This window comes from Notolabrus celidotus, chromosome 5 (genome assembly GCF_009762535.1).
Source record: "Notolabrus celidotus isolate fNotCel1 chromosome 5, fNotCel1.pri, whole genome shotgun sequence".
NCBI classification, from domain to species: domain Eukaryota; kingdom Metazoa; phylum Chordata; class Actinopteri; order Labriformes; family Labridae; genus Notolabrus; species Notolabrus celidotus.
Genome location: NC_048276.1, coordinates 13,941,808 through 13,964,505, shown reverse-complemented (window position 1 = coordinate 13,964,505; position 22,698 = coordinate 13,941,808). Strand labels below are relative to the sequence as shown.

Sequence of the window (22,698 nt, the reverse complement as noted above, 5' to 3'; positions counted from 1 at the left end):
CATAGAGGATGGAGCGTAGGCCAGTGTGGGATATAACATAGGAGAAGGATCTGAGCACAAGTCGCCTGCCTCTGGGCGCACAAATGAACCGTAAAGCTGAAGCAGCGCCTCTCCCTCCAATATAACTTGTTAGCTTGTGGTAAGGACACAGAAATCATGCAAACAATACGCTTGGCGGTCCAGTGATAAAGAGAACACTGCTGCTTGTCAACAGCACCACGGACGCTTAATTATTGCTTTTGTTAGTGTCCAGAATCCATCAAGGGTAACAGATTAGCAGCTAGCTTAGTGGCTACTTTATTGCAGGTGGATGCAGAGACACAGAGGAAAGAGAGGAGGCTACTTATACATCATTATATCTTCCAAAAATTAAAAAGAAACACTCAATACAAACTAAAAACAAACTTGTGTGTGACCACAGAAAACAATAGTCAACATGTCTCAGCTTGTGTTCTTGGAGCTTGACTTTTTTTTTCAATGCCTTGGTTGACAATACAGCAAGTATGGTTGTATAAGAATGTATGAAAGCACCAAATAAGAGGCAGCAAAGTAGGAAACAAATAAAAAAGGGAATGTAGAACAGTCTGATGTTCTACGAAGGTCTCTAACTGAGGATTTGAACAATTATATGCGGCACCTTAAACCCCTGTAACACGAACACACTTAGTTTATCCTTCTTATTTAACAAAGACATTTGGTTACCTCACATTAATCTCAGTTGTTCCCTTCTCCAACCTGAGCTTGAGCTCATCAGTCTTAATACTTGGCGATTCGCTGGCATTTGCTAAGCTAAAGTATGAGAGTACATAGAACAGTATTAATTCAGTTGAAATGAAAGCAAAATCTTCTCGCTGTTCACAGCTTAAATATAGCACCCTTTGTCTGAAATAATTGCTACTTGTGTGTGCAACAGCAAGACGCATGATAATTACACAGCTCAGGCCAGGTTCATTTCAGTCAGTCAACTCTCCCAGTGAATGCAGCCATTTTATAAAGAATAAATGCAAATGCAGAACTGATTCTGTTAAAAAGGACTCTTTCATTGCACTTTGAAGCATGAAGTTTAAAGTCTGCCAAGAAATGGGAGCTGGGCTGTGTTAGTGCGTGATCCTCATGTGAAACAAAAAGACATTCTCTGTTATCCAACAGACTTTTCATGACAGATATGCAATTTCTTAAAGAAGGAACAGCAGAGTTACAATTTATCGCACCAATGGTTGCTCAAAAAAAGCGTCCTGGAGCTGAACACTCAATGTAAAGAACCATAGGTTAGTAATGAATTACATACTCGCATTTCATATCAACTATTAGTACCTAAAAGTGAGAATCATTCGAAACATGTAAGCTATATTGTAAAACAGTATAAAGTGGAGGCTTTGATGTTATGTAGCTGTAGATTATTAGTGCATGTGTGAAACAGCCTGTATCCAGTCACTGAGTTCACAGGTGGATGTTTGGAGGTGGTGGTGGAGGAAACATGTTGTGCAGCAGCAGCTGAGTGAGATTGACAGCTTAAGTGATAGCATTATGTGAACTCTGTGTCTGCTGATGTCAAACTGAACTGTCACTCATAATGACTGCCATAACGAGATTACATGCCAGAAATATGTTTAGATTGAAGTGGCTGTAATAATGTGCAATTTCATGATGGCTGATTCTTAATGAAATGGATCATTAGCGGGATAGAACCTGGAGAGATGTAAGATGATGTTGCGAGATGTCTTCCAGAATTTACTAATTTTTTTAAATAACCTAAATTTCCTTATTTTACCCTTTATTCTAAAATATAGACAAAAATAGTGGTTACATTTGAAATAAAACCCTGCAAATAAGTACATTTCATTAGTTTTCTGCCTTTCTATGTTGCTAGATGACTCCTAAAGTTAGAGTTAGGGTTAGCTAACAGTGAATTAACAAAAGCATCAGTAGCAGCAGGTTAATTCACAGCAGCACAGGAAACACAGCCACATGTGCATGTAGGTAAACTAATTTGGAAGTATGAAATAACATTTAACCACTTCAAGGGACAGTGGGAGTCACAAGCCTTTGGCACCTTTATACCAGGGGTCGCGGGTTGAAAAGTTTGGGAACCCCTGGTTTAAACTACAATTGGATTCCACACAGAATCATAAACCAGGCTTAACTTTGCATTGAGACAGCATAGGATGCAAGCCGTGTGATTCGTCCACTGGGTAGCCTTTTAATTTCCTGCATCATTCTAGTCTCTGCTATCCACACTGATTCAGTGGTCGTGGATAACATCTCCTCCAACATATCCTTTCTTTTCTTCATTGCAACTATTTTGGGTATGATCAACTTCTGCTCAACAGTCATCAGCTCCAACTCATACATAATATAATTGGAATTAGTCACCATGGTTTCCTGTGCACCTACAGGAAGAGAGCTTAACAAGATTTAGAAACTGTTAATATGATTAGCACAGAAATCACACTGCCAGCAAGTGTTTGGGTAGAGTATTGCAGAGTGATACGGACAGAACAACAACACGACGGAGCAAAACTATAATCTATGAGCAAAATTTAGGTACAAAAATAAACATTTTCACAACATAGCAGCAACTTGCACATTATAGACCTGATTAACTGATTGGTGCTAAAACAAATGGGCTTTCTGACCGCAAAGAATAGCCCTGGAAAATTTCCAAAAAGAGCAGCCACTTACACTGTGAATAGTTTGTTAAAATTTGCTAAATGACGTGGTAGAGGTGTCCCTGTCTGTAGCTACGCCGGCTGGTGTCTACACAAAGGGGCCAAGCTGAATGAGATCCCCTGTGGTTAATACACTTTACTGACAAGTACCCCATACAGCCACACCTTCAAAAAAAAAAAAACTATCCCTTTGAGGCAAGAAAAATGCTTGAAACAGTTCAGGGATCCATAATTAAGGCCACTGGGAAAAGCCAAGCACCAAAGTTCACAGGGTTTGAGTATCCCTTTTTCTGAAAAGCAGATGTGAGAATGGCTGCTAGGGCAGGGGATTACATCAGCCAGATAACATGAATGAAGGAAAAATCCTCAGAGGCAAAAACTGCCTTGTGATTAACTTTTTAAAGTTGTAACACACAGCATAGTCTAAGAGAAGCCCACAGAGAAGAAAAAAAAGGCAAATTATCCAGCGTGTATGAGCACAAGATCGAAAGGTTGTAAAAAATTAACGATGGTATGTCTGAAATAAATAACTGCAGGCTGCAATGACAAATTGAATTCCTGGTGCAGGTCAATAACAGGGAAGGCTTCATACCCATAAAACAGATCCATGCAGGGCAGTAAATTTAACGCTGAGGAGTGTGGGTAGCATCTCTTGAAGGAGAGAGGGACAAATAGAAGAAATCAGAGGCTTAATATTTTATTAGAAACAGCTGAAAGCAAAACCTTTTTTTACAGAGCAGCAGATAGGTAAAAAAAGATTCTAAACTGGGGTTTCACTGCTTTAAATAATCACATATTTTGGAGCCAGACACAGCCAAACAATCTTTTCATCACAGAACAAAGCAGGCTTTGGATTGTAACCGTATCTGTTACTGCCTGTCTGTCTCTTTAATGCACTTTCTGTGTGAAAAAATGCTGTGTAACGGCTGTCAAGGTGAAAAATTACTTGGAAAGTGATTGCTAGGTCAGTGCCTGAGAAAAGCCTGCTTTCCCAGGCTGCATGGAATATGCAAGCTTTACTGAAAGTCAGTGCGGCCTTCCAAACAGGAGAGGATATTTCCTCTCCAAACTGGACCTGGCATATTTGGTTCAGCTGCAGTCTGTGTTTCTCTGGGCGGGCTGGGCCAAATGTCATTAAAACTGGGTTAAATACTATTTACAAGGCAAGCAGCTGTTCACAAAGTACAACATCAGGGCTTAGCACATCATGACAGCGCCTGCAGATTGACATCACGGGAGGTGTACAAGAAGCCCTTTGGCATCTGATTTGCACTCAGCATCCCCGGTTCAGGCTGGAAGCTGCAGGCGGCTCTGCAGCTTCCAGGCATCAAGATCCATGTGTTATCAAAATAATGTGTGACAAGCTGAGCTTCAGCATAACCTTGCTTAGGCATAAAGAAAATTCATCAATGTAATGAGGTAAACTGTTTTACAACATGGATGTAGCCACTGTGACATCAACCACCGCCTTTTGATTCGCCAGTTTGAAATCTGCACATTTTAATTTTTTTAACACAGAAGTGACTACATTTTGGTAACAGGGTGGAAATACCTCTCTACATCTATCCCAACGAGCCAGTGCTCCATCCTAGTTGACATGGTAGCACATTTTCAATCAGGCCCTTGAGCATATCCTGCCTTATCGTCTATTTAACTCTAAATTGCAGCATAATTAATGAGATAAATATCATGCCGTATTAAAGAAGACTTGAAAGTAGCCACAAAGACTTTTAGCTTACTGGGAAAATGTTTATTGAGATATTAAATTAAGTAGGGATGGGCGATGTTATCAGCCCTCAGATATTATCGTCCAGTATTGACTTAAAAATGTAATATCGGGAATTATTGTATCGGGTTTTTATAACCAATGTTTGTTCAGCAGGCTTTAGCAATTCTGAGCCTGCATGAACGCAGGCGTGCGCTTGATGACGTATAACAACAACACGCTAGACTAGTGGGTTGCTAACCGTGGCTAATTAGCTTGCCCGCCCGGTGCATGAGACGTCTGTTGTTTGGAACTATTTCCAAGTGTCACCTACGAATTGTCAATTTACAATTTGCAATGACAGCAAAGCGTTGGTTATGCAAGGAGGAAACAAGGCGTCTTCCTTTAATAAATCAAATTTGATCTCCCATCTCAAGAAGAATCTTTCTTGTTTTTATTTGCACTATTTTGAGAGAGCAGGGCGATGGAGCCCAGTTTATAATTCAATGATTGTATTATTTGCCAAGTTATGGCCATTTCCTCATTCATTGAACTTGGAATAAAAAAGGACTATGTTTGTTCACTACTCTGGACTGAAAATATGCATCTTCCTTGTTTTGAGATTGGCTGTAGTGTTGTTTGAGGAAAAATGTTTCTCTCTAAAATCTCTAAAAAATAATAAATACGGCAGTGCCATATTGGCACTTTTTCCATAACTTAAGTTTAAGTTGTTCTCTTATTTTGCACAAACAGTGTGTACATTTGGAAAGCCATGTTGCATTTATATATGCATCCAGTGGGGCACAACAATGCAATTAGGCATAATGTGTTAATTCCGCAATAGGAGATATGTTATGTTGTTACCAAACAGTTTTGGTGTAAAAAGCCTGAATATATCGGTATCGGGTGATATCGCTATCAGAAATTAAGAGTTGGACAATATTGGAGTATCAGATATCGGCAGAAAAGCCAATATCGAGCATCCCTAAAATTAAGTTAAGATGTGGTTATTTTTATAATTAGGCTCCATACAATCTTCTGTGCAACCAGTGGTGTCCCCCCTTACTAGACCTCAAAAAGAATGCAACTCAAATGCACTGTCACTGTGGCTTTGCTTTTCAAATCAGAGGCTATGTCATCTTCTTGTTTACAGTCTGTTAACAATGCTCATTAACTGGATGCACGTTCAATCCCTGTACCAACCTCCAGCTTGATGTCACCATCAAAATGCCAACTATTGAATCCTGTATTATGAGTCACGAGGAAGCCTGTGTGTTGAGGAAACCCTCATCAAGCTGTTGTTTGTTGACCAGGTGGGCTGGCAGCTGAAGAACTTGGTGAACTTATTGCGTGGCGACCCTGCAGGTGTCACCCTGACGCTGAAGAAACGCCCTCAGAGCACGCTCACCTCCACTCCTGCTCTGCTCAAGAACATGAGATGGAAACCACTGGCTCTGCAAGTATGAAGGCTATTTTTATCATCCACAGACACGTTTATGCATGTCTGTGTTTGTCTTCATGTATTTGTGTTGTAATGCAATTGTACTGTAATGTGGGTATCTCTGTGCCTCTGTCCTTGCTTGTGCTAAAAATAGGACTGCAAATAAGACTCTGGACACTAGAAGCTAAATTCCCAAATCAGACTATAAATAACCCAAAATATGCAATGTGTAGGATGGAGTTAGGATGCAATCTCGTATAAGAACCCTGAGCCAAACACTTGCTGTGTTCAACTTTAAACGCTCACTTTCTACAGCTCTTTCTGAGCTCTAGTTCCCGTGTTTGACCTATATTTTGCAGTTAATGTTTTAGTGTCCACCTACTTTTTGTACCAGGATTCTCTCCTAATTGTTTGAAGGTTTCAGTATTATTCATTCACACGCTGACACTTCAGCCCTCAGTGGCATCTGTTGTCCTACTTCAGCCAAGCCAATAACAATATTAGGATCGTGTGCCTGAGCCAGAATGGGTGGAAATAAGAGGGATGAGTATTAATGTAGCCCAGCCATTCTTTGAGTGCTCAGCCAGAGAAAATGTTTTCTCCCCCCTGAGGCCATGAACCACAGTCCTGCTCAGCCCCCCACCCCCTACACTTCACATCACATCCTTTTACTTTTTCTCTTTCACCTAAATCGAATTCTTTCTCCCAGTGGCATTTTTTAAGGCAGAGAGGGAGAAAAGGACCTAAAGCTTTAATTTTTCTTGTTCTGAGATGTGACTTAAATTTTTCTGTTAACTTAAAGGATGTCGTGCTGTGGAGGCCCTGCAGTAACTCTGACACGCTTAATGGTGTTATGATGGAGCACATCTCTTGATAATAAATCTCAGATATTAGTCAGCTGTGAGTTATGCAACATATTTGCATAGTTTAAGCAGTGACAAATTAGTATTCCGTTGATGAAAGATTTTCTCACTCATTCAACAAGCTCTCAAGCATTTTTGAAGTACATGTTTTATCTCCTCTAAACAGGCATCTTGTGATTGGATTACACATTTCTGTCACTTTAAATTAAGTTAATGGTTTTTTAAACTCATCTTTTGATCATAAATTTGCATCAGGATGGTAATTAAAAACATATTTTGTACAGATTTTTGGTAAGGCGTTGTAAAAATGAAGGAGCAATCTATCTGGACAAGTTTTCCTCGACCTGAATGAGAGGGATGACCTGACTACGTGCCAACCTGTGCACATGAGTTAGAAGTGGAGCATCCGAAACATGCAGCACGCGGCTCATTTCACGCTCGAGCTGCTCCACAACGCGGTCTAAGACGAACAAATGCTCCCTGACTGACTAACTGAACTGCTGCTAAACTTCAAATTTTCATCGTTTCCATTCCTGTAACTGTTCCCCCCTATCTCTCTCTTTCTCCCTGTCCACCTGTCTCTCTCTCTCTCTCTCTCTCTCTCTCTCTCTCTCTTTTTTTTGCAAATGCTGACACATTTACACACACTCACACACACACATTCACTCACACACAGCCAATCTTCCCTCAGAGCCCCAGCAGCAGTGTGGCCACGCCCACCAGTACGTTAAGCACTCCATCCAGGAGGAGTAGCTGTGCCCTGCAGGACCTCTACATCCCCCCTCCTCCTGCAGAACCCTACACCCCCAGGTGAACACACAGCTACACATACAACAAAGGCAACGTCACATCCACTTTGCCAAATATCAAAGGTACCCTATGGAGTTTTGACCATTTCTCACACTCAAAAACTGTGTTTTTACAAGTGAACATGCAAACGGACAAGCATACACACAACCAGCTTGGTACACGTTCCTGCCAAAGGCTTGATGTTACTGCTCTAAATGACCTTTCGTGATGGTGACACAAAGAAGTGTCGCAATGCAGCCTCAAAGACAAAGGAGAAAAAGACAAACATAGCAAGCCAGCAAACATTGATGCAAAGATTCAGAATATTAAAATATTTAAAAGACTTCACAAGTTTGTCATGAGTGATGTGCACAGTGCATTGGGGTTGGATAAGACTCAGTGTGAATCTGACTAAAGATAGTTGTAAAGCAACACCTTTTATATTTTGTGTCACCCCCTTTTCAGCCGAACAAAACGTCTCATCAACCATAGAATGGATTGACATGGAACTTTGTCTAAACATACATGATGATGAATCCTCTTTATTTTGGTTAACCCCCTGAAATCATTAGGTCACAATTAATCTAAAACTAGCAAAACAGACCTAGTATAAATGAAATATAATCTTTTTAAGTATATTTAAATTAGCCACCACCATCTAGACACTAGTGTCGTCTGTAGGTGTTTCTGTATTTAGTGTGTGGCCGTCCGAAATGCAGTGACGTGTCCAGAGGGGTGGCCAAGGGTGGCACTGGCACCCCTTGAAATCCAATTGGCCACCCCAGGGGCCACACCAAAAACTATGATTGGCTGTTTGCCTTGTCAGAGGTGGGGTTTCTGTTATAATCTATAATTTGGGATGAGTTAAAAGGCTGACAGTAGATTTCTTTATTAGTGCCCTCAAATGTGACTTTGAAAAAACATCTTTTGTAAGTCCTTAAAGAATTAAGCTTAGAAGAATTATGCCACTTTGTCATGTTTTTTTTTTAAGTCAAAAGGAATATAACAACTGTTTAATACTTTAATGAAAGTATGTTGTGAAGACAGAAAGGGCAAATGTTATTTATTTGTAAATGCACTGGCCACCCCTGCCTATGTGAGAGCCTCAGTTTGGCCACCCTGGTCAAAAAGTTCTGGACATTTCCCCTGCCGAAATGCAATGGATTGAAGAAGAAGAGGAAGAATAGAGTGGTTGTATTGATATGTGTATCTGATAGTAAAAACTTAACAGATAAAGGAAGGATCATACTTATGCATCAAAGGAGCTTCTTGTTCTGGAAGGCCACCATCGCTTGTGGAGCTTCACCAATGGAGATAGGGGTGAACAAGCGTACGTTTCAATCTAGCGTCTGACCGCCAGATGTCGCTAAATATTCCCATTTCTGCACACTGTAGCTTTAAGATTAGTATGATTCTTTTTTTTATACTTTTCTCTAAACAATTCCATTTGAAGACAAAATTCAATGATAATTGATAACCACAATAAAAATACTCTAACAACTTTCCCAAAGCGAACACTGAGGGGGGGACTTCATTATGAATGGATTAGCGTTACCCTTAACACCAAGAATTGTGCATCATGTGCTCCAGCTATCTGCTCTGTCTCAGGGTTCAATTTACAAACCAGTTAAGTCTTATAATATTTATGCACAACATGCCCTTAAAGTTGTGCATTATTGTGCACTGTACTCTTGTTTTGCGTTGGATGAGCTGTCAGCATCTTCAATCTCTGCTGTGCGCTCCCATGGTGACAGAGCTGAATCCTTCCACATCAGACTATGAGCTAAATGGGGACGTGGCTTTTCTTACCAGTGTATTATGAAGTCGGTTTGTGACAGATATACAAATTTCACTTCCTCCCTGGATCGAGTCAGTAAGAGCAACTCTTTCAAATAAAGTGTGTGAAACAGCTCCACTTTTCCATACTTTTTGAAAAGGGCACTTGTACCTGTATGGGGCTGAGTCTCACACAGGAAACATGAGGAGGGAGACGGGGAACAACATACACCGAACCATGCTGGGACCAGGAATCGATTGCACGATCAAAGCGACAAGGCCTGCAGCCCTTGCATACAGGGTGCCCGCTTCACCAACTGAGCCAAACTGGCACCCCACTGCATGACTGGTTTAACTCCAGTTTATTACAATTATAGCAATGTCAAAGCAATATTAGCTGACTTTATGAACACATGTATTATTTTTAAGTAATCTACAGGGGATTGGTGTCGTGATCACTGGAAATAGAAAAGGAGGATAGGAGGCTGACCGATTTCTACCATGAGCTGGCTGCAGTTCATGGCAAAAATAGACCTTGAAAATGATCCGTGGATAGTAATACTGACAACATTTCAGGACTAGCAGAAGAGTCAATACCGCTTCTGTTTTTATTAAGGTAGAAAATGACATGTACATGAGAAAAGACGTTTTTTTTAAAAACTCAAAATAGCTGATATCCATTTCTGATTTCAGTCTAAACTTGGTATGAGGGAAATATTTAATGAAAGCAGATTTATCATTTGGTTATTTACAGATCAATCATTGATGTAAAGTAATATTGCAGAGCTGAAGCTGACTCACAGTATTCTTAAAAATATGATTTCTCTCATATTAGAATCTGTATTGACATTTCCTTTCTGCTACCATAGAGATGACAAGGGAAGCCTGCCAGGTGATGATACTCAATCGGATGTCCATGTGGCTGAGGGATCTGAGTCACCAAACTCCTACCTGGATCAGGAATGTCGGGGGAGTTTCCCTCTGGTGGAGGAAGACACCATACTTTACTGCTACGAGTATGACCAGAACCAGGAGGTGTCATCAGTCCGCAGAGGGAGCACCCCCACCTATGGTAAGACCTCCACCTTGTCTGAAGACTCCCTGCTGTGATTACGAGAGTCACGAGTCGGTGTGGTGTGTATGCTCTGGAGATTTTTCAAGACGTCTGCATCTCTACGATGCTTGTGAGTGTGTATGGGGGTGTGGCTGTGTTATATTGACATTTACTGTTCCTCCTTCCTCAAGGCAGGCTCAGGCCCATCTCAATGCCGGTGGAATACAATTGGGTGGGAGACAATGAAGACCTGGCCAAGCTGAAGAGAGAGAGCAGGAGAGGTGAGTGGGAGGCCGTGGGAGGGAGAAAAAAAAAGGAAAGGGAGGCAGAGAAAGGAGGGAGACAGAGAGGGACAGAGAGCAATCTGAGGTGAGTGGGCTGATATCTCATAATATCCTCACCCTTTCAGATCTCTGGGCCAGGAAATAGAAGGATGAGCTGGCCTGTCAAAACTGATAACATGCTGGATATCAGTTCCTACCTCTATCTCCTCCGTATGTTCATAATCTATCGCTGCTCCTATTTTCACTTCATCCCTTTCTCCTCGCTCTCAGCTGTGCTGTTTCTCTCTGTTTGGATATAAAAAGTACACTGTTGCTCTGGCAACTGTGGAAATGCATCCAGAGATTTTCACATTTTGTTGGGGACTGTCGAGAAAGGTGGCAAATGGAGTAGGAGGGAAATTATTTGCTTTATTTCAGCCTCAAAGAAAGACTTGAGTGATGTGTTTGTTACCTCTGGGAACAATGGTGATATGTTGCTCCTTTGGGCCTTTTTTTTCTTTTTCAGAAAAAGTGATAGTGCTATATTTATCTACAAGAGGCAATATTTGGAAGTTGAGGTCCTCCTGCCTGACAACAGTCTTCTGCTGACGATTCTTAATGCCTTTCAAACAGGAAGTCTTTGGAAACATCAGCATTCACTGATCTCAGACAGAGTCCTCGACAGCTCATTGGTCTTACAGTAGATCACACAAAGTTTGATCATGAGCTATTGCAGCTGCTAATGTGTGATTAAAAGTCCTAGGATGGCTGGAAAATTACTTGCTGCACTGATCAAGCTGTGCTCGTACAAAAAATGCTACAGTGGGATTATTCAGATGCATTTTGGCACCTTAATAGAGCATTTAGTTGTTGATTAAGGTTTTAAATGATGGTGTTTTAATTAAAAAATTGTGTGCTGCACTGAAGTTTTCCTCTGTTGTGTCCCAGCAGAGAATTCCCTGCTCCGTTTCGCCAGTGAAGATAAAGCCCCGGGGGAGGACTTCCTGCTGGGACGCAGTCTGAGTCAGAACAGGAGGAAGCCTGAGAGAGGAGCCAGCCCCACCCACTACACACTGGTCCCTGCTCTGCAGATGGAAGTCCCTCTGTCCACGTCCAGCTCGGACTCAGCCTCCCTCTACCACGTCAGTCCTTTTATATGTCTAAATTCAAATTTTTCAATAGTAAGACAGCAAAATAGCACCAGCTTTTTACCTGATGTAGAATCCTCAGCGTATGTGTATTCTTTTTTTTATTTTACATTGCAGGTGTTTGAAAGATCCTCCCTGCTGTCCCGGTCAAAGAAGAAGAGTAAAGGTTAGAGCATCTGTTTAGAAGTGTGATCATTCATGCTACCCCTAACATGAACAGGTGTTACAATAAGAGTTTTTTCTTTCTATCTATCATTTATGGCTCTGCTCCCCTGCTGGCGCCTGCAGCTGGCAGTCCCCTGTCGTCAATCAGCAAGAGGAGGATTTCCTGCAGGGACCTGGGCCAGGGTGACTGTGAGGGCTGGCTGTGGAAGAAAAAAGATGCTAAAACTTATTTCTCACAGAAGTGGAAGAAGTACTGGTTCATTCTGAAAGACACGTGCCTGTATTGGTACATGAATGAGGAGGTGAATATAGAATTTCGAAACCGACATCATTAAGCTTTTATTCATGATGTAAAACTTGGATTTAACTCAGTTTTTTTCTCCACAGGATGAGAAGGCAGAGGGTTTTGTCAGCCTCCCAGAATTTAAGATTGATCGTGCCACTGAATGCAGAAGGAAATAGTGAGTACTGATTGTCACATGCATACAAAATACTAGACAAAAAACAAATGTGTGGATCTTGAGTAGAAACAATATATGGTGAATGCATTTTCTTCTTTTTAAAATTTTTTTTGAAGCTCCTGTGAGGATTTTTTAGCTGGCAATACAGTCTGAAATAATCATTAATGCCTCGACATGACCCACAAAAGCAAACAAGACGACTGACTCATTCTGTATTCTATAATCTAGTAATTAAAAGTGCTGAAAACCTCTGCCAGAGGTAGGTGTCACTGACACCCCGCTGCATTAAAAGCCTTTTTAAAACATGTCTGAGCCAGAGATGCAAATTAGACATTTGAAATAAAAATGATGAATAGAATCCATCACTGATGCATGCACAAGCCAAAATCATCAAAGAGTGAACTCAACTCAAGAGTGAACGCAACCTTAAATTTACTCTCCAGAGCTTTCAGTAGTTTAAATCTTTGCTTTTCAGGTTTTATCTGCATGTTTCTGCAAATACAGTGTCATGGCATGTTACCTCCACCATCTGTCGGTTAAATAGTATGAGACCACTTAAAAACATCATTGTATGCATGCACAATGCAAACAAAAGATGACCCACTCTTCGCGAAACAGCTCAATAGAGCTACTAGAGGACAAATCCTCCGGAGTTGAACGGTGAAGTAAGTAGGAGGGGGAACGTACAAACATAATTATTATATCTTTGGTTCATCAGCAGTTCACATGTGTTTCGGATCTGGGTAAATGAAGCCTTATCTCAAAACTTTAAAGATCTAATCTTAAAGAACCCAAACAATGACTTTCACTTTATGTTGCATTCTAGTACCTCTGTTTTGAGCTGGATATAGATGCTAATTTTAGGCTCTGTAGGCATTCTTGTTATTTCCATTCTCTTGCATTCTTTGGCTCCCTACAAATAGACAGGAAGTAATGTAACTAACCTTTGTGTTATTTAGAGAAGCTCATGTAGAAATCCCACAAAGATGGGTGGTGGGTGAGATCAGGATTGTCAATGGTTTATGTAGATGGGGGCTTCGTACTGCCCAGACAACATTCTGGCAGACTTATTTCTTAAGTTCTTAAGAAAATGTGTTCCTTTAGAGAGTATATTTCCAACCAGACAGCGGTGAGAACATATGATGGGTCTGTTGTTCACTAATGGCTTAAATGCCTGCACTTACAGAGGTTTAAAAACTTACTTAGAGGGGTTTATATTTTGTAATTACAGCTTATATTCATACATCCATCTTAATTCTGCCACTCATCTTCTAGGTGGAGGGTTGTTTACATGCACACACAGCACTCAGCAGAAAGTGACTCAGATTTTCAAACTGCTCCCAAAATTAGTTTATCTTTTAAAGCAAGGTCTAGCTGTTTTTGTGTTTGTCCGCATTACTGTATGTGTGATTAGTTCCAGGTTATTATGGCAGCCCTCTATATTCATATGTTAATGTAAGCTATATGCCCCTCATCTGTGCCTACATATGATTAAATATACCCTTGGTTCCCTTTCAGTGCTTTCAAGGCTTGCCATCCGAAGATAAAGACCTTCTACTTTGCCGCGGAAAATGTAGACGACATGTCCCGGTGAGTTAACGAGGTCTGTGTCAAGCTGTAAACTCCCCCCAAAACCAACATGTGTGGACACATAAAGTAGCCGGAAATTGAGCCCCCCCTCTCCATCCTAATCCAGCCCAACCAGTCAGCCCTCTCTTCTTAAAACAGATCAGTTTTGTGAAGTGATTGACAGAACTCCTCCCACGCACACAAACACATATAAGCACAAAATGTTGTAATGGATGTCAGACTGCTGTGCGTCATGACTTTGTTTTTCTCCCACAGGTGGCTGAGTCGTCTCAGTATGGCTGTAGCAGGATACTCGGAGCAGGAGAAATTTTGCCACGACCAAGGTGAGATTAGTCACAGGCTCTGTCCATGTCCATGTTCCTGCAAAAGATTCTTCATCTTCTTATGAGAAACTGTTGACATTACACAAATGAACAGTCGTTGATAGCTATATCACCATTTATTTCGCAAGGTTTTAGTGTGCTATTGCAGTTTTGCAGCAATTTCCCTCAGCTCAATCTTAAAATTGCTGCAAACAAGAAGCTGAAGACCACTTGCCCTCTGACTTCAATACACAACAGTAGAGGACATTTTATCAACATATCAATTCTGTGTTTAAAATACCTCAAGAAAAATGTTCCCTGAATTCTGATTGGCACATGGTCAATTAAAGAATTTATTATTTGACCAAACAGCTGTGTATACTTAAAGCTCCTGTCAGGAGTTTTTTTGCATGTTATGAAACAGACTGAAATGTATGTGCATGCCTCTTTATTGGCTACAACAGCTAAAGCCCCGTTTCCACCAAGCGGTTCAGTTCGGTTCGTCTTGGTACGGCTCGCATTTTGTGGCGTTTCCATTGACTAAAACCGGGACAGGTCCCCAAATTACCGAGCCCTACCATCCCACTTTTAGGTACCCTTCTGTTGGGGTGCCAGACATACCGATCCGACCCCAGAAGGTGGAGCTAGAAACACTGCAGTCCGTTGATTGGTCGAAAGAATCGTCACTTCCCCGTGCGACAGCGGTAATAAAGAACAACACTTAACCCCGCCATGTTCAAATCTCCAGTGGAATTCGGGAAGACAACTTTTTTTATTTGGAAAATGGCGTCAAGAAACAGCGTTCCATGGTCGATCGTGGAGGTGCAGACTTTCCTTGTGTTTTTCTTCTTTGTTGTTTCTTCGGTACACTGTGTCGTGTTGCCATGACGTCATGCTATTACGTAGCTGACCGGGCTATCGGCATCCCGCTTACACGCCGCCCACCAAGTAGGGCACGGTTCATGCGTTACCGATCCGACCCTTACCAAACTGTACTGATCCATACCAGACCGCTTGGTGGAAACGAGCCATAACATGACTGTTATCATAAAGGTTAAACATTGATGTGTAGTTTTTTTTTATGCCAGAAATCACTGGTGCAGGGTAGGTGTCAGACAAAGTAATAAAGTGCAGAAGCATCCCTTTTAGTAATTTACCATAACAAAGACAAAAGTGATACACTTAACTGTTAAACACAAATGACACATGTCCTGGACAAAATTAGCAAATAGAGACGAGGTATTACTTTGTTAAAGGAGGGCGCCAAAGTCAAGCCAAACTTAAAGTCCCTCACAGGAGCTTTAAAATCAAGTTAGATCTCTTATTCACAAGAAAAAATGACTTGTTGACATGAGGTTGATTTGATTTCAGATCAGATTTTTTATTTATGCAAGGCAAGGCAAGTTTATTTGTATAGCGCATTTCATACACAAGGGCAACTCAATGTGCTTTACATTAAAACATTAAAAGCATTGGAAACATTCAGACAAGCATAAAAGAACCCAATTAAAATGACAAATATAATAAAACAGAAAAGAAAAGGATAATTAGAAATACATTAAAAATAAATTAAAATATGCATTTAAAACAAGTTAAAATAAGCTAAGATAGGAAGGCAGTGGCAAATCAAAAAGTCTTAATCTTTGATTTAAAAGAGGTGAGAGTTGGAGTGGACCTTTAGCATGAGTATTAGCATTAGTTTAGCTGACTTTTCTCAGTGACTCTTTCTATTATTCTTAAACTTCTGGATTCTTTTCTGTAAGTTGACTGAAAAAGTTAGAGGAACTTAAAGGCAAAAATACATGATTTAAATGCATAACTATGACATTACATTGAATTGTGTGATTTGATGCAATAAGCCACAAAAAAAAAATCAAGTCCCAAAGGAAAGACTTCAGTAAATTTCTCTCCCGTTTCACCTGCACTTCACATCTGATTCAAGCATCTCTGCTTTGAGCTGAATATGAATGCTATTTTTAGGGCTGAAGGCGTGCTTGTTATTTCAATATTCTGGTGTTCTTTGGCAGCCTTAAATGAACAGGAAGTAATGTAACTATCCTGCGTAGAAACTCTGCAAAAGTGGGCGTTGGGTGAGATAAGGTTTTGTCATTGGTTTGATGACGAGGGGGCTTCATGCTGCACAGACAAGTTGCTAAATGGGATCCTTAACACCTCCAGAAGACTTAACAGGAAGCTCTCACTTCTGAGATTCCTCCCTCTTCACACTCAGATTCAACAGCAGTCAGACCAAACTTCACACCTACACCACACCGACGCTGTAGCTACACCTTTCAGAACACTTAGTCATGCGAAGACCTGATCTTTATGACCTGATGCAGCATTTAAAAAGCTACAGCTGTCATACAATGTAGATGTATGTGACTTCTATCAGCTCTTATTTAATTTAAATCTGGAAGGAAAGGTTGTGAAGCAAAGTGTAACTGTTTTTTTTTTACACACAGTTACATAATGGCTCTCTTTTCTGCTGCATTTTAAACAGCTTGGTTTTTATTCTGCTGTATGAATTATAACATGACACTGTTTGTTAATGACAGATTACTGGAGTGAGAGTGATCATGAAGACATAGAGATGCCCTCGATGCCTAAACAGGACAGTCCCCCACCACCTTATGACACCTTTCCAAGAGCATCCTCAGTAAGTCTGACGGTTTTAAAAGAGAGATATCACCCTGAGGGGACAAGCTTCTCCTTTGTACTAACTAACCATCTGTCTGTGTGTAGGTGAGTCCCTACCTGGAACCGAAGCGTGGCCATCTCTCCTCCTCCGACACATTCCAGTCCCGCTCCTCTTATGATGACTTCCACTCTGAGCCTCTGGACGGCAGCAACAACGGCATCTCCCCCGGGCAGAAGTCGAGCAACCACAGAAACTCCTGGCAGGACAAGATGGAGAGCAACGCCCAGATGCACTACCTGCAGACGTTTCCTGTAGAGGACAGCCTGCTCTCTGAGGACAGGGACCAGCTTGTGATGGAGTACCGTAGACAGTCCACCCTGCCGGCGCAGCGCAGCCTGCTGCAGGAGCAGTACAGAGCCCTACCTCTGCCGCTCAGGGCCAGCATTGACTCAGATGCTGGAGGGAAACCCCGCAGCTTTACGCTACCAAGAGACAGTGGGCTCCACGCCATCCTGGCCGCCACTGCCCAGGTGTCTGATCAGAGGGAGCCTGAACACTACCAACTGGAGCGACACAGGGACACCGGTCAGAATCTGAGCTCTATATTTCTTTACATGTAGAACAAGCACAGACATTTAAACAATGCACTGACTGTATAATGCAGCACATTAGAAAGAAATCATTCAATCTGTAAACATTAACGACTTCCATAAGCTGTAAGGTCATCATTCAGGTCACCTGTCAAATTGCAGTGAGTGGGGTGCTGGTGGCCTAGCGGTCTAAGCACCCCACATACAGAGGCTACAGTCCTCATCGCAGGGGTCCCCGGTTCGATTCCTGGCCAGTCGACCATTTCCTGCATGTCTTCCCCCGCTCTCTACTCCCCCCATTTCCTGTCTCTCTCCAGCTGTCCTATAAAATAAAGGCAAAAAGGCCAAAAATATAACTTTAAACAAACAAACAAACAAAAAAAAATACAGTGAGTTAGTTGATGGGATTGAAAATTTGTTGATATTAAAAACCTCTTCTCTGGGGATTTAACCTCATGGTCTAATGGTATAGGGGGCATCCCAGGCTGGATTCTGGCCAGTAGCCCTTTTCCCCGCATGTCATTCACCCTCTCTCTCTCCTGATTTCCTGCTCTATCCACTGTCCTCTTCTCTCTAAATAAAGGTGTAAAAGCCCAAATATATTACCATTAAAAAAAAAATCTCTTTTCAAAGGGTGTCCAAGACAACTCAGTTAATAATGTTTCTGACAAACAATGAGCAGCCACATATACAAAGATGATATAATTTACATCATACCGATAAATACGTAACAGAAAATAAGTAAAAACAGCAAGCTTATTGTCAGAGACTACCACAATCATGCTGTAAATATATGAGGCAGAACATGATCAGCCAGGTGTGCTTAAAAGATCCAATGAGGCCATCAAGTTTCTTTTTGTGATTTGTTCCAAATAAAGGGAGCAGCAAACTGAAATGCCTTTACCCCAGTTCTGACCTTTAGAACAGAGTAAGAGAAGGTTTTAGGTGGAAAGATTATAAATACCTGTGCTCTTCTGTCTGAGGAAGGATAGAAGATACAAAGGAGGCAGAGCTAGAATAGACTTACAATAAGAATATGCCATTATTCTAGTCAACATGCAGACAAGGAAGACCATCTAACAATCCGTAAAGCAGACAGTGATGAGTGAGGGCTTTGAAATGAGTGATGAACCTCAGTGCTCAATCATACAGAGTGTGTAAGTTCAAAGATGAGGCATGGATATAAGAGACACACTAGACCAGCAGCAGCAACCAGTCTCCTTTTGGACTGAGAGAAAAGCAGGATATGACTCTAAAAAACAGTTTCAGTTTACTTCTTTCACCAGCTGCTAAATATGAGGTGTAAAAGAGATTCATGGATTGAATACCAAGCCATCTAAAGTGATAAATCAATGCTAGCCCTGAGAGGCAGAGATTTTTGAAGTCAACACGCTTTCCTGGAAAATAAAGATTGCGTAAGAGCAAAAGAAAGAATTAACAAATTAATGGATGGACAGACAGACTGACAGACTGACTGACTGACTGACTGACTGACTGACTGACTGACTGACTGACTGACTGACAAACGAGATTTGTTTTCCTGGAAAATGAAGTACGAACAAACGAATGAAGGAAGAGAAACTAACTGACTGACTAACTAACTAACTAACTAACTCACTAACTCACTCACTAACTCACTCACTAACTCACTCACTCACTCACTCACTCACTCACTCACTCACTCCCTCCCTCACTCCCTCACTCACTCACTCACTCACTCACTGACTGACTGACTGACTGACTAAATAACTAACTAACTAACTAACATGAGAAGTTTTCCTGGAAAACGAAGGGTACGAACAAACGAACGAAGGAAGACAAACTAACTAACTGACTCAACAGCAATTTAAAAATTTTAATTTTGCAGTTTAGTTACTTTATCTTCTTGGTGTAAACAAACCCAAAAACAAGTAACTGGTAGACCCCTGAAAGATGAATTTAAGAATTAATTCGTTCCTTCATTTCTCTGAATAAGCAATTATGTATGTAGGCTACTATACCCTGAGAGGTGGAGATTGAAGGCAGGTGCGGTAGCTTGGACTTCCTATAAGCATATATTACATAATGATTAAAAAAAATACTAACACTATAAAATCACTCCTTCATTGTGAAAACAATATGGCAAAGGGAATTCTCGGTTAACTTACAAATAAAAACAGAGGCCAAAATCGATAACTGAAAGTAAGAATAACCTGTTCATAGTTCCAGCTTCTTCAACTCCACATATATTTGACTCACTAGAAGCACAAAGAAAAAAGAGAGCAACAGTGCAACCCAATCCCAAACTTTGTTCAGCTGCTCTTTTATTGTGTGAACTTTGAATGCTCACACACTGCTGGGTAGTACGATTTCTACTTCATCAGAAAAATTGCGTCTTGAACTCTGATCATCTTCTATGCATCTGTCACAATCTGTAGCCCATCAATCTGAGCTCTGTGTGCCGCTCAGTCGATATGACATCTATTCAACTGTGCAAAGGATTATGGGTCAGAATGGCCAGAAAAGCATGTTGACTTGCACACTGCAGAACGAGACCAAATGTAGTACGACATCCAAATAAGTCTGGTATGCTACTTTTGACACAGCTATTTGGATACTGCATCTTTTCCTGGCACGCTTCATTATATTGAAATATGGATATTGGAACACACAGCTTTTCTAGACATTGAGAAGTCAAGGATCCCTTTGCAAATTATTTATAGAACATCAAAAAAAAATCTTGTATACAATAAAAAAGATGACTTGATCTTTTCTGATCAAAGCGTGGGAGAGGATAAAGATCGTGAGACCCTGTAAGAAAACATTAATTTAAATAAATGTATCACCCTCTCTGTAAATGTGGACCCCTCTCCTGGTCACTGTTACATGCAGATCTCTCTTTTTATCAGCAAAGTCTTGAGCAGGATTGCCTATTTGTCGTCACTTATTTCATTAAAGCTTCTAACATGCAGTCAGAGCCAACAAATGTCAGAGGTTGAATACCCGCTATTATTGCTATATTGGATTGGATTTGCAGCCAGCCCATTTCCAGCCCCTCCGAGACCTCCGGGGCAGTTGTCTAAGTGAGATGAAATTTAGTGTCTTATTTGATCGTGATTTATGCTGGCAGTCCACTCTCTCTCACACACTCACGCTCACTCCTTCTCTCTCTTCTTCTCTTCTTTCTTGTCTCTCTCTTGCTCGATCGAGATGTCACTGTGCCTCTCGGCAGTGTTTGAATGGTGGAGCGAGGAGGAATCCTTTCAGCCCGTGTTAGTGTTGAATCCTGAACAGGATAAAGAAACAGGCCTAAGGGTCCTTTCTTCTTGTCCTCATTTATGTAGTGCTTCACCGTTCACTCTCTCCACCACTGCCTGTAAAGACAAGAAAGGAGCACAAAACAGGCGGCACATAAAGCATGATATGTTTCAAAGCTTGGTCCCAGTGCTTCGAGATGAACCAGCATACTTCTAAAACACAAAATAAAAGGGTGGCTAACAGAGTCAGAGACCCGCTGTAGTTCTAGTTTCACACCAATAGAGGGCAGTGTGACTAAACAGGAGACAAGAGGAGTCCTGACAGTTTATTAGAATGATAAATGAGCTGCTGCGCACTAAGAGTTTTATGTTGGAGGACAATTTTTCTTGAGGTCTTTGCTATAATAAAGTGAAGTACCATTAGAGCTACGTAAATTATGTATTTACAGGAACATAAACATGCATACTGTGAGGCTGTAATTAAGTCTGCATGTTCACCATCTCTGTGAAAAGGAGGGGCCGTAGACCACCATGGTAATATGAAAACATGAGGGTTACAAGGAAAACAAATTGGAGTGGGAAATATTGGGAAATAAGATCAATAATTGAGCTTCAACAAAACACAGAAAAAGAATTAAAATGAGAATTGGTTTATAGCCAAGTAGGTTTATATAAACGAGGAATTTGTCTTGGTGTTTTGAGCTCAAACAATGAACAAATAATGAAAAACATTACTACAAATACACATATATACAAGCAAAAATATAAGTGTATACAAAAATATATAAGGAAAAGCTTTTAAAATCACTACTTCAACTGTCAAGGAACCTTAAACAGAAAATAAATGTGTCTTTACAAGTTTTTTAAAGGCGACAACAGAGACAGCTGAACGAATATTTACAGGAAGAGCGTTCCACAATGTTGGTGCCACCACTTCAAAATGGAGCATGGAGTACATGCTCATATTTTTTTTATAAAGCACCATTCAGACAGAGTAATACAAAGTGCTTTACAGAGCTTATTTAAAAGAAAACATTGATAACATCAAGCGCATTAAAAATATATCACACTAAGCAAATATAAGAAACTTAAATATGAAAAATAGTGAAATAACCTTAATTAGCTTTATTCTTAGAAGTAATCAGAGACTCCTGACAGACACAGATTCTGTATCTTCTTCACCTACTGATCTAGGCTTCAGATGAATTCTGTCGCTTATAACAATTCACCCCAGGACGTTAATCTTCTTGTGAAGGGATGGCTGCACGGGTAACAAGTGAGCTCAGTCAAAAAGGGAGAGTGCAGCTGTCCTTCAAAAAACACACTCCGAGGCACAGTGTCAGATTTGTGTAGAATTAAGACGCCTTCATTTCACGTGGCAAAGTGTAGTAAAAATAGCTGACGTGATGTGACCTATTCAGGTCTTCATCATGGCTATTGTCAGCAAGCAACTGCTGATGAAGAAACACTCTAAGGCATGCTGTTGGATTTGTGTAGAAATAAAATGACCTTTTTTTTGTACATGGCAAAATGTAAAAATGGTGCTTTGCAACCTACTCAGGTCTTCATCAGCACGCTACTTCCAGGAAAAACCTGAGTAGGTTGTAACATGTTGGCTATTTTTTACAATATTTTGCCACCCATGTAAAATAAAGGCATTCTAATTCTACACAATAAGATCCACTCAAGAACATCTTCCAAGGATTAATAAGATTACCTTTTGCATGAGAAGTAAACTCTGCAGGTCACAGAACATGAACAGAAGTTTTCATTTGTAGTTTAGTTTCTATTTGCTGAGGTTTTCAGATATTTTCTTTTTTCTGCATCAAGATTTAAAACAAAGATTTAACTCTCAACTTTGTTACTTAAAGAGTACTTTATTCAAACAGTGTTGCATTGTACCTGCAAAGTGGATTCACTGTACTTTAATGCAACTTAATACTCCATCACAATTCAGAGGCAGTTATTGTTCTCACAGTGATAGAATATTTAAGATATTTTAATTCTT

General features: G+C 40.7%; 1 protein-coding gene across 7 annotated transcripts in view; it reads left to right on the top strand.

Moving 5' to 3' along the window:
- LOC117812236 (connector enhancer of kinase suppressor of ras 2-like) overlaps window positions 1-22,698 on the top strand; it is a 46,002-nt gene that overhangs the window by 21,642 nt on the left and 1,662 nt on the right. For 2 of the 7 annotated variants that reach the window (XM_034682884.1, XM_034682887.1), the window contains exons 9-20: window positions 5,688-5,834; window positions 7,355-7,488; window positions 10,113-10,315; window positions 10,489-10,578; window positions 11,512-11,702; window positions 11,826-11,874; window positions 11,997-12,175; window positions 12,261-12,334; window positions 13,853-13,924; window positions 14,180-14,247; window positions 16,782-16,882; window positions 16,969-17,449. In XM_034682884.1, the coding sequence (XP_034538775.1) occupies window positions 5,688-5,834; window positions 7,355-7,488; window positions 10,113-10,315; window positions 10,489-10,578; window positions 11,512-11,702; window positions 11,826-11,874; window positions 11,997-12,175; window positions 12,261-12,334; window positions 13,853-13,924; window positions 14,180-14,247; window positions 16,782-16,882; window positions 16,969-17,449 (1,789 nt within the window). Of the gene's footprint in view, window positions 1-5,687; window positions 5,835-7,354; window positions 7,489-10,112; window positions 10,316-10,488; window positions 10,579-11,508; window positions 11,703-11,825; window positions 11,875-11,996; window positions 12,176-12,260; window positions 12,335-13,852; window positions 13,925-14,179; window positions 14,248-16,781; window positions 16,883-16,968; window positions 17,450-22,698 lie in introns of all 7 variants that reach the window. The other 5 variants (XM_034682889.1, XM_034682886.1, XM_034682888.1 and 2 more) reach the window with 3 other exon arrangements.